Here is an 11,391-nt window from a genome sequence, read left to right as displayed (position 1 = left end):
GACGCAGTGTCGTATCACAAACAATGGCCTGGTCATTAAGGGGGTAAATCCTTCTGGGGCTGAAGTGGTTAAGATTTCAATATTTTTGTGAACCACAGAGGTTCATCATTCTTTGAAGTGTGAACTAGGGGAGTCTGCATGCAAATTATTTCTGCCTACAAATATCCACCCATCCAGACTAACATGCACCCATTAAGGTATTTTTATATTTGTATAACTCCTCCGAAGAGTCAAACTATTGCTTGTACCAAGGCTGAGGGCCCATAATAGGATCAGGGTACTGTGATGTTTTTGGCACGCTATGTACAGCACCCTGTTTGCCCCTCCTCCCAGCCATGTTCTGCCCACCTTGTAAAAAAAAGCACAGGAACCCAGTGATAACATCACTCAGTCTAAAAGAGTGTATTTAAAATGGAAAAGTTTATTTAAATGTTTAATTATCATGTTGAGGAGGAAAAAAAGGGGGAACCAGGCAAGGCAATATATAAGCAGTTTAAACTTTAGCTTTACATTTTGGAAAACTGTGAATATTATTTAAAGATTCATTACATAGTTATAATGCTAGGATAAAAAAAACACACATCGATTAAGTTCAACCAAAAAAAAAAAAAAAAAAGAATAAATAAATAGAAAACCTCCATAAACAGAATCCTATACCCACAGTTGATCCTAAGACAAAAAAAATCCCCCTAAAGCATGATCTGATTTGCTCCAATAGCAGAATAAATATAACTGTAATCTAAGGCAATCAGGTATTTTTGGATCCTTAAAGTCTGAGTTTAGCAAAAAAAAAAAAATCAGCATAAAGAACATTACCGTATTTATCGGCATATAACACGCACTTTTTCCCCCCTAAAAATCAGGGGGAAATTGTGGGTGCGTGTTATACGCCGATCCCCCGTCCGATTGTAAGCCTCTCCAGCCATTCTCGTGGCTTTCGGCTGCTGTCGGAGGCTTTCAGCCATTCTCGGAGGCTTTCAGCCATTCTCGGAGGCTTTCGCCCGTTCTCTGAGGTTTTCGCCCGCTTTCGGCCAGCCGCCGAGAATGGCCAAAAGGCGACGAGAGCAGCCGGAATCCGTCAAGAACTATCGAGAGCCGCCGAGATACACAGGACATCCAGATCTGTATATTGGTGGTGCCATTTTTAAATTCTGCAGGTGGGACTGGGACAAGGCTGCAGGTGGAATTGGGACAAGGCTGCAGGTGGAACTGGGACAAGGGTGCAGGTGGAACTGACAAAGCTGCATTGATGGGGATTTAAATGTAATTTTTTTTCCCTTAAACTTCCCTCCTAAACTTGGGGTGCGTGTTATACGCCGATAAATATGGTACTTAACTTCAAAATGATATGTCCCTTGTCCTGCCATCTTCTACTTTAGATCCTCCTCTGATGGCCCCTCTGGATTATGGTAGCAGGGGTTAATACAGCTAAGGGGCTATCACAGGCTCTCATCAAGAGGGCCCCCCTCTTTCCATCCAGCTGTTCCTTTCATTCTACTACTGTACTACCACTTCTATAAATCAGGATTTAAGAATGGAGAGGGCAGACCTTTCAATCATTCATCCTTGCATTCATAAATCTATTAAAATAAAGGGGTATAGTTATTGTCCAGCACACAGGTGACATCATGTTCAGTGAATCCTAGAAAAATACATTCAAACACATTCTAAAAGCACATTTTAACCATAACTGGCAATAGCTATAAAACAACAGTCAAAGAAAAGTTACAATTTGAACAATCTTATTTACTGAACCATTGTGGATTTCCTCCATTGATGGCATTTCTGCTCCATTTAAATTAAGCAGTATTTCTTTTTAAGTTTACTAGTCTTTTAAGTGGCAAAATAGTACATAGATATACTGAAAAATATACTGTATAACACTGAAGCTCAGAATTGAATTTCTTATGCAAATAAAATCATACATAATTTGTTCTGTAGGCCAGATAATAAAAGTGGTCATTCAACAATGTCAAGTTAAAAGTCTACCTTAATGTGCTTTTATGTTCCATTTAGTTCTTTTGCTGTGTCAGCCAAGTTCAAGATTAGAATAGGATCGGTCTTTTTCACAATTTTGGAAAAATTGAAGATGTGTGCTGATCCATTCTCATTTTACATATGTAAACATTTAACAAACCAGTATATCTTTCTGTGGCTCCAACCCTTAATCATCAAGTTGGCATACAGGGCTGGAATTCTGATTAAGGAAGGACTGTAAAATGATACCAATATACCTTTAAAACATGAGGTGTGTCCTTTAAAATGTAGGCCTACTCTCAAAACCGGTCCTGCGTGTAGATCAGCTATATTGCAAATGGAGCAAATTTCCTTGTTTTCTTGCACCTCCTGTGTTCATAAGAGGTCCTTTTGGTCTGTCCCTTTCATTGTCTAATAAATTCCTGACATAGATGTATCACCAGACTCTGACCACGTAGAAGATCTTGTTGAAGCTGGTCGTCTGACATCTGTTACTGATAGATTTGGACACAGTCCTGTGCGAACCAGTAGCTCGGCTAGGTTACGTCTGAATTTTGCTCCAATAAAAACATAGAGCACAGGGTTTAAGCAGCTGTGAAAGTAGCAGAACCCCGATGTAATGGACAATGCAATATCAATGTTTTGTTGAAATCTACAGTTACCTTCAAAGCTACCCAGCATGTTCAGTGTGTCAAGGAGTGCTGCAACATTATATGGTGTCCAGCATAATAAGAAAGCCACCACAACAGCAATGATCAGTCGGAGTGCTTTATGTTTCTTAAACCCTTTGGATCTAAGCAGGGTAACAACAATATGCAAATAACAATACATCATACCAGCGAAAGGTATCAAAAAGCCACAAATGTGATACAAAAATGCCAGGGATGCTTTCCAGTTCTTGGATGTAGATGGGGGAAAATGTGGCTCACACTCAGTCACATTAGTACGGGACTCAAAGTTAACAGAGTAATACACGGCATCAGGGATACAAAGTGCAATGCAGATGCACCAAACCGCTAAACAACTCCAATGGACATAGTGCAGTCTGTGCTTCTTGTAGATCTGGACAGCAAACACAATTGAGACATAGCGATCAAAGCTGATACAGACAAGTAGAAAGGTGCCAGCATAGAAGTTGATCTTGAAGACACAGGCCACAATTTTACAAAAGGCTTCACCAAAAATCCAACCAGAAGTTGCCTGTACTGCCCATAATGGTAGAGTGATGGTCAGTAAGATGTCAGCAACAGCCAGGTGTAAAATGAACATATCCGTACTCGGTATTTTCTGATTACGCTGTGTCAGCGTGACCACGATAACAAGGCCATTCCCCAGCAATCCAAGGATGAACAAGATGGAATAAAACGCTGGCACAAAATGTCTGTCAAAGACCTTGATCTCCTCTTGATTACAGGGAGCGACATCTTGGCTGTCAGAGTATGGTGCATATGATGTAAAAGTTATGTTCTCGAAGTCAGTCTGGGAATCAACAAAATGGAACAATGTAAGCAATAAATTACATTATAACAAACAGAGCAGTCATAACAAACCTTGAGGGGTACACATCATGAATCATATTTTGCAAATATTTAAAGCAAAACGAAGTTCATGAAATAAAAAATTGCTAGTATGAAGAGGGTTTTTTTTTAGGCAGAAGAGACATGCAGATGAGACATTGGGGTTGATTTACTAACACTGGAGTGTGCAAAATCTGGTGCAGCTCTGCATTGAAACCAATCAGCTTTCAGGTTTTATTGTTAAAGCTTAATGGAACAAGCTGAACTTAGAAGCTGATTGGCTACCATTGCAGAGGCAGATCGGTGACTGCAGACCGTGATCATCAAACGCTGGGGCGTAAAAGTGATTGTAAATATTTTTTTTTTCTTTAATAACAAACATCATACTTGCCTGCTCTGTGCAATGGGTTTGCACATGGCAACCTCGATCCTCTTCTTTTGAGGTCCCCACCCTTGCTGAATATCCCCATAGCAAGCCATTTGTGTGATCTCAATCCCATGCTGGGCTCTGTGCGTCTATTGACACACACAGCACAGCTCCCCCTGGCCCCTGCTCACTGGCTGTGACCGACAGCAGTAGGAGCCAATTGCTTCCGCTGCTGCCTCCATGTCCAGTGAGGAGAGAAAGAGAGAGCACAGAGAGCCGCTGCTCTCGGGCATAACCCTGGCTTGAGATTAGGCTCAGGTGAGTATAAGAGTTTTTTTTTTTTACCTTAAAGTAGAAGTTTATCCAAAAAACATTCTAAAACAAATCTATCTAGCCCTGTAAAGAAGAAATCACTATGCTTACCTTTTCTGAAGCCAATCTGGTCCAGTCTTCAGCGGCGGATGCTGTGTGCAGGAGAGAACTGACAACAGCTGGGGAATGCCTGGGAAGTGATGTCACCCATAGAGTTACTTAGAGGACTTCTGTTATTGGCTGCCTCTCCTGCACATGCTTATGCACCGAAGCTGCCGCTGACAGCTCAGCATGGTACCAGACCGCCCTAGCTGCAGAAATTGTATGAATAGCGATGTCTTTTTTACAGGGTTAGACAGATTTGATTTAAAATGTGGCTGCGAGTAGGTTTACCATTAGTTAGGTTTTGGGTGACCCTCTACTTTAATACATTGTATGCATTAAGGGAAAAAAAACCTACTCATTGAAAACCACTTTAAAATGTTTCTAACAGATTGTTAAGGTATCAGTTAGAGGTAGCTAGGCACATGGCAAGATATCCCATCATCTGCACATACTGTTTTAATTTTAAAGTGGTATTAAACCCAAAAGCAAACATTATATTTCAGCTTACCAATTCTACGATATGATAGCTGCACTAGTTTCCTTTTTAGGCTTTCTACTATTTTCATGTGGTTTTCTGGTCAGTAAATCGGTTGTTTTTCAAAAGCACAAGCTCTACAGCGAATTATATCAGTTTACAGGGATGAGACAAACCATTTAACAATGACGGGCGTTTCAAATGGTCAGCTTTTATTTATTTATACGAAACCTTTATCCCAAAAGGGAAAAAAAAAACAGTTTACTGTAATACTCGTACACACGATTGGATTTTCCGACAACAAATGTTGGACGTGAGCTTGTTGGCTGAAAGTCTGATCGTGTATGCTTCATCGAACATTTGTTGTCCGACTTTCTGCCAACAAATGTTGGCTAGCAGGTTCTCAAATTTTCCGCCAACAAAACTTTGTTGTTGGAATTTCCGATTGTGTGTACACAAGTCCGACGCACAAAAGTTCACGCATGCTCGGAATCAAGCAGAAGGAGCTGCACTGGCTATTGAAATTCCTTTTTCTCGACTCGACGTATGTCTTGTACGTCACCACGTTCCCACGTTCATAATCGTTAGCCAACATTACGGGGCATTACTGATTATAAAGTGTGAGCGGCTGTGTGGCTTCAGTTTGTTAGTGTATTTAAATCTGCTAATGAATGTAACCTGTTCACAGGAGACCACCAGGAGAGACACACGCCGAATATCCCTATGTTCAAGTGTCTCCTTGTATACTAATTGGATGAAGGATACCCGTTTCTGAACCTGTCCATGTGCATATGCCCAGGATAATGGCGATCTCTGGTGGCCAAAAAATTGCGTTTTATGATGTTTTTAACGGTATGGAGTGTGTCACAAGCATCTGATTGCTGCAACTAGTGTCTGTATCCAAGTTACCCCTGAGGAAGGAGTATCTCTTGTAGACTAAGAAACATGTCGGGTGAAGGATCAATTTTATCTACCATCTACTTCAACTACTTGCAGTATCAGTTATGGTTGACATGTACACTCCATGAGTTATTCTTTTGCCTATGTATTTTCAATACATTTTGACCTTTTTCTATTACATTATTTTGTGACGCTTCATTAAAGTCCTACCCCAAGGGGAACCCCCTTTTTCTCAATATTCTTATATTTACAATCATTGCTATCCCTTTATTATTTAAATCAAATACATTTAACACTCCCCTCCTTGTGACGGACAATTCTGCTGTGCCTCCCGTGCTCCTTCATTCACAGTAGGGCACTATAAAACAGGAGTTTTGTTAATGGCAGGATCACCAGGTGAAAACAAAAGGGAAAATCCTAAAAAAAAAAGGAAGACAAATGCAGCCACCACATCAAATGATTGTAATGTAATATTGCAGCCTACCAATAAAATTTTTGAGTTTAGTACCTTTTTTTAAATGTATCGTTATTAGAAAATGTTCCTATGATTTAAACCAAATGGAGCCTGATCTACAATTAATTGACCAATGAAAAAAAAATATTCCTGCAATTAAAAGAAAATGCATGTTATGTACTTGAATCTTTAGCAATACACTCATATCTTCCTACTGGGAGAGGAAATATCAATAATCAAAAAAAAAAAACACACAACCCAAACAAACCGCAAGATGACAACTGGACGTTATCTACCTTTAGATCTACATCTCATTATAATATTTATAAGGAGGCATCCAGGCAGACCCAAACCTACTAAAAAGGTCACACAAGTGTCATTTATTCTTGTTGTAAGCCCTTTTAGAAGTTTAACCTCTCAAATACGCACATATAGATTGCCATTGTGACACAATCAGGTGTCTAATAGATGTAAGCACACAAATAACCTTTAGGCAACCCCAGGGACCATCTGTGGTGCTACTGACTATTTTTAAAGGCAATGTTTAAAAGGCCATTTCCACCTATAGCAACATGTGTTACACCTGTGACCTGTATTTAGGGTGTAACATGTGACCTGTTGCTAAGCACCGCAACCCTCACCCCCTGAGCCCCTCTTCCCCTGTGACAGCAGGAGGGGGTTCTCCTCCCTCAAAACCACTGCCACATTTACCATTGGCGCGACTGTGGGAGGCTCCACCCACACAGTAGCAATATTCATTCACAGATCTCTACAAATCCCATCAGTCTTCCATTATGGTGGTCAGTGACCTCGTAGTCCATTGACACTTCCAGCAGCTCAATAACTATAAGCTTGTACCTGATAGTGTCTTCAGGAACCTGACATTACACCCACGATCCACTGATCGCTGGTGCAATACTTTGCAGGCTCCTGTGTAAAAAAATAAACAACAAAATGTACATTCTTTTACCTGCAAAAATATGAACTTATTTTTTTGTTACCATTACTTTGTATATTGTTTTATATGTAAGCTCTGATCACATTGGCTGTTTTTAATGCAATTCTTGTCAAGCTGAAGCCATTCCCACAGCACACTGGATTAAGAGCATTCCTATTTAAACCTGACGTCAGAGTATCAGCTGATGAAAGAGGCGTGGCCATGTCTACAAAACGCGTTCTGATTGGCCCACCACAGCGGTAGGTGGCTCCCTGTCTGATAGCCCAGGATCCCCTCCTTGCCAGGTCACTCAGGTGACGTCCTCCCGAAGTCCCTCAAGGCTACAGTTGCCTTCTGTTAGACGCCGCTCGTGGATCAACATCTTAGGGATTCAACAGGCTCTTCCTATGCTGGATGTGACAAGCCCCCACCCACTGAGCATTATGTGAGTGCATCTTATACTGTTACCATTTTGCTAAATTTCTAATAAAAGAATGCTACACTAGGATTGACCTGGTGCTTCTCTGATTTTTCCTCCCATCTTTTTATTTTTTTTGTTTAATGTGAACTTTGCCTTTAGGCTCCATTCACACTTGTGTGACTATGGACACTAAAGTCACATGACAAGTAGTACCCCATGTTTTTCAATGGCAACCATTCAAATGTGTGAAAATTAAAGCTGCAGCAACTTTTAAAAGGATTTCTGTGCTACTTTAGTCTGCTTTTCATACAACTTGAGTGGCACGGACTGTAATGAAACCTTCAAAAGTTGTACCAAAGTTGCAACTGAATGTTATACATGCGACATTTGTGCAACAGTTGTCCATGATCATTGATTAAAGCCAAATTTGTGTCCATCCAAAGTTGCACGCCATAGTTGCCTGACTTTGGAGTCGAATAAGTGTGAATGGAGCCTTAAAGCCCAGTGGGGAAGTTGAGTCCAGCTTTCTATTCTAAAACCCATACACACTATCAGTTTTTCTGCTGAGTTTTTCCTTCAGATTTACCAAAACCAGATAATATGAGGTCAAACCTTAGGAGTTTCAATGTGCATGCAATCAGGCAGGCCCTTGCACTACATGGTTTTGGTAAACCTGAAGGAAAAACTCAGCAGAAAAACTGATAGTGTGTATGGGGCTTAAGAAAGCAAGAACAAAAATGAGAAGAGAAGAAAAAAGAAACTGGAATCTTTGTGAGTTTTTTCCCTGCTGTTTCTTCCTCTTTTGGTGAAAGATGAAAAAGATGAAAGAGTTAAGGTAAATCTCCCCAATGAAGATGCAAGCAACAATAAAAATGACAGAGGTTCTAGCTTTTCCCTACTATTTCCCAAACAAAAAATTTGATTGGATTTGGGCTTTAACCAATAGAAATTAACTGCAATAATATAGGAGCCAGAAAATGTTAAGAAAGAATTAAAAAAGTTGGCAGTTAGCCTGGCTTTTGATGAACGACAGTTCATTGCTTCATTTACGTACATTAAAAAAATACATAAATACGGTCAAGAAAAAAAAAATAACAGGCTTTCATGGATCCTTTAAGTACTCAGGAAAAAGTAGATGGTACACTTCACTCCCACACTCAACACAATATATACCGACCTTTAAATTCATTCTGTTCTGCCCCGTTCAGCTGCTGGGAACTAAGTGAATTACCCACCAATTTTGGGTATGACTGAACATACCACTCCCTCCCCCTCCCTCATTTGGCAACACTTGTGATTGGACAGAAGTTAATAGCTGATCCGCTTCCCAGAAACTGAATGGGGCAGTAGGGAAGTGAGGAAAGGTGAAAATATGCTGCTGGGGTGGGGGGTAAGTGAACTTTTTTTACTTTGTCCTGTATGGGCAAGGTAATGGTTCACCTAATGAAATGCATAATATCAAGATGGACAAAAGAATTATCGGGTTACCTTTATTCAGTTTGACAGACCCGGAAAAAAATTTATAACAGCCCAACAACAATCCTAGAGTTGGGAGCTACAACAGATCAACACATTATTTTAAGATTGCCTGCTGACCTCTTTGGAACGTCAAATGCAAATTTGTCAGCCAATTTAAAATTTAAGTTAAAGTCTTCCTAAGAGCAGGCACTTTAAAGTGCCTTGTATTGCCTTTGTTAGCTAGAAAAGCATATTTAAGTGCACCCTGTGAAAATGATTTTATTTATGAACTAAAGCTGGCCATAGATGGATAGAATTTCAATTTTAAAATCCTAAAATACTTAGGAAAATTTGTACGAAAATTCTCTTTGACTTAGATAGGACTTTTGAAAAGTATAAAATAGCTTTTCAAGTTCTGTTTTAATACTCTAACTCTACAGTGCTATGGATCATGGGGAGGGATCCTTCCAATAAATTATTAATAATATCCAACTATGAGACTCATTTGATCACACCTAAAAATGTTTTACCCATGTTTCTAGGACTGATTGCGTGTATGACAGATGCTAGGTTTCTTTAAAGTACTGTAATAATGAAATGAGCCACACCCAATGTTGATTGTATTCATTGTTCTCATTTTTTAAATAAATATGAATATAAACTGTAAAAAAAAAATGGCAGATTGGTGGAATTATAACTTGGAAACTTGCAGCCAACTGAACGATTTAATATCAGCTAATCTCTACTTGCAAGTCTATCTAGGGCAGCCTTTTTTACCCCAGTTGAACCCTCAGGGCAACAATCAGAAATTTTAGGGCTCCTTACACAGCTTTAGGTCTGGGGCCCCCGACCATCACCCACCCTCCCGCCCACGGGTCTGACCACCAACATTCCCCCCACCCACTGTCTAGGGGTTACACATATTGTAGCCACAGCAGGAATTCTACACCCCATCACATTTAACAGGTGTAGCGCTTGCAAACGTGACCCATTCAAGTGACTTGGGCCACTCTGCAAACACCCTGCAACTGTGTGCAATTCTGGAATTCAGCACAAAGTCTTCAGGACAGAGGTACCAGGATAGTCTCATGGGACCACCTGCAGTCCTGGTTTGGGACTTGGGCCCCCTACATCTGTATTGGCTGCTCCCCCCCCCTGATGGCTGCCCTGGGGGCCCTTACAATAATCTTCAGGTCTCAGGCAACCTCTAAATGCATTGGAGGTCATTGGTAAAATATCCCCTACAATGGTGGTTATTGGAAAGCATGCTGCCCTTACTGTGGTGGTCACAGTGGCATCCTTACAGATAGCTAAACAGATAATTGCTGTCACACTTCTGACTCTGCTAAATTGTTTTGCCCTTGGAACTAAGCAGGCACTATTAGATAGGTCAGTCAGCTACAGCTCAAGGAATCCCTGGCAATCCTGGTTGAAAATAGCTCATCCAGAGCTATGCACAGTCGTATAAAACTATTGGCATAATGATAATCTACAAAAACATTTCACATGTCTACATGGTAGCAAGCAAGAAACACCTTTTAGAAAAAAAAAAAAACGAATAATACTTCAAGGACATGTACAAGTTTGAGAGAATTACGATGTTTGTAAAACTAAGTATCCTAAAAAAGTGACAAAACACTAATTCAACAAGAAAAATTAGACCCTTGAAAAAAATTGACCAAAAATAGTGATACTCCCCTTTGCCATGGCAATGGCACGTGGGTAGAACTTGGAACTCTAGTGTAATGATCTATTTCTGCGAATTATTTATCCCCCCAAAAAAAAACACCAGTTTTGTCTGCACCAAACCTTTAAGAAACCCTTATATTTTTTTTTTTATTTATTTTATTTATTATTAATACTTTTTCTTGAAACGTGAAAAAAATATATTTGCTTCTATATATACATATATATATATACACACATATATACACACACACATAAATACAGATATGCATACATTATAAGTACTAGACAATATATATATATATATATATATATATATATATATATATATATATATATATATATATATATATATAAATATATAGCCACATTCCCGTATGGAAGATTGAAATGAAAGAAATCAAGAAATACAAGATATATTTACATTTTCCACTTACCGGATCATACTCATACATGATGAGCACAACTATGTGTTGTAGTTTGACTCAACTCTAATGTGGTTTAAGAGTGGAAGTGAGAGTAGCATTAGTACAATGCTAGAATAATCATGTGACTGGTGGTTATAAAGGGTGTACCTCTGTTCATATGACCATTATATGGTAAATGCTTGTGCTTGTTATCCTGTCTTGCTACGCACCATTTCTTACCAACCTGGTCCCAAAGAGCAAAAACATACAATACAAACTAAGATTATATACACACAGGCGGTTTTTATTTGTTTTACTTATTTTTATTGCCGATTCATTATTCTTTCCCTGAAAGATTAATAGAAATTAAGCCAG

At 39.5% G+C, this 11,391-nt stretch overlaps 1 protein-coding gene across 2 annotated transcripts; it reads right to left on the bottom strand.

Annotated features, from left to right (window-relative positions):
- Positions 1-403: 403 nt before the first annotated feature.
- On the bottom strand, positions 404-11,157 carry LOC143933984 (C-X-C chemokine receptor type 3-like). Of its 2 annotated transcripts, none has more exons than XM_077457210.1 (2): positions 11,047-11,157; positions 404-3,456 (listed from the first exon to the last, which is right to left on the bottom strand). In XM_077457210.1, exons 1-2 carry the CDS (start codon positions 11,062-11,064, stop codon positions 2,389-2,391), a joined length of 1,086 nt encoding a protein of 361 aa, XP_077313336.1. In that variant the 5' UTR covers positions 11,065-11,157; the 3' UTR covers positions 404-2,388. The 2 variants fall into 2 exon arrangements, with proteins under 2 accessions (XP_077313336.1, XP_077313337.1); XM_077457211.1 differs by lacking the exon at positions 11,047-11,157 and adding an exon at positions 8,643-8,679.
- Positions 11,158-11,391: the final 234 nt, after the last annotated feature.

This window comes from Lithobates pipiens, unplaced genomic scaffold (assembly GCF_037356315.1).
Source record: "Lithobates pipiens isolate NorthernLeopardFrog02 unplaced genomic scaffold, aLitPip1_a1.2 Scaffold_27, whole genome shotgun sequence".
Lineage (NCBI taxonomy): Eukaryota > Metazoa > Chordata > Amphibia > Anura > Ranidae > Lithobates > Lithobates pipiens.
This window is presented reverse-complemented; position numbering and strand designations above follow the sequence as displayed.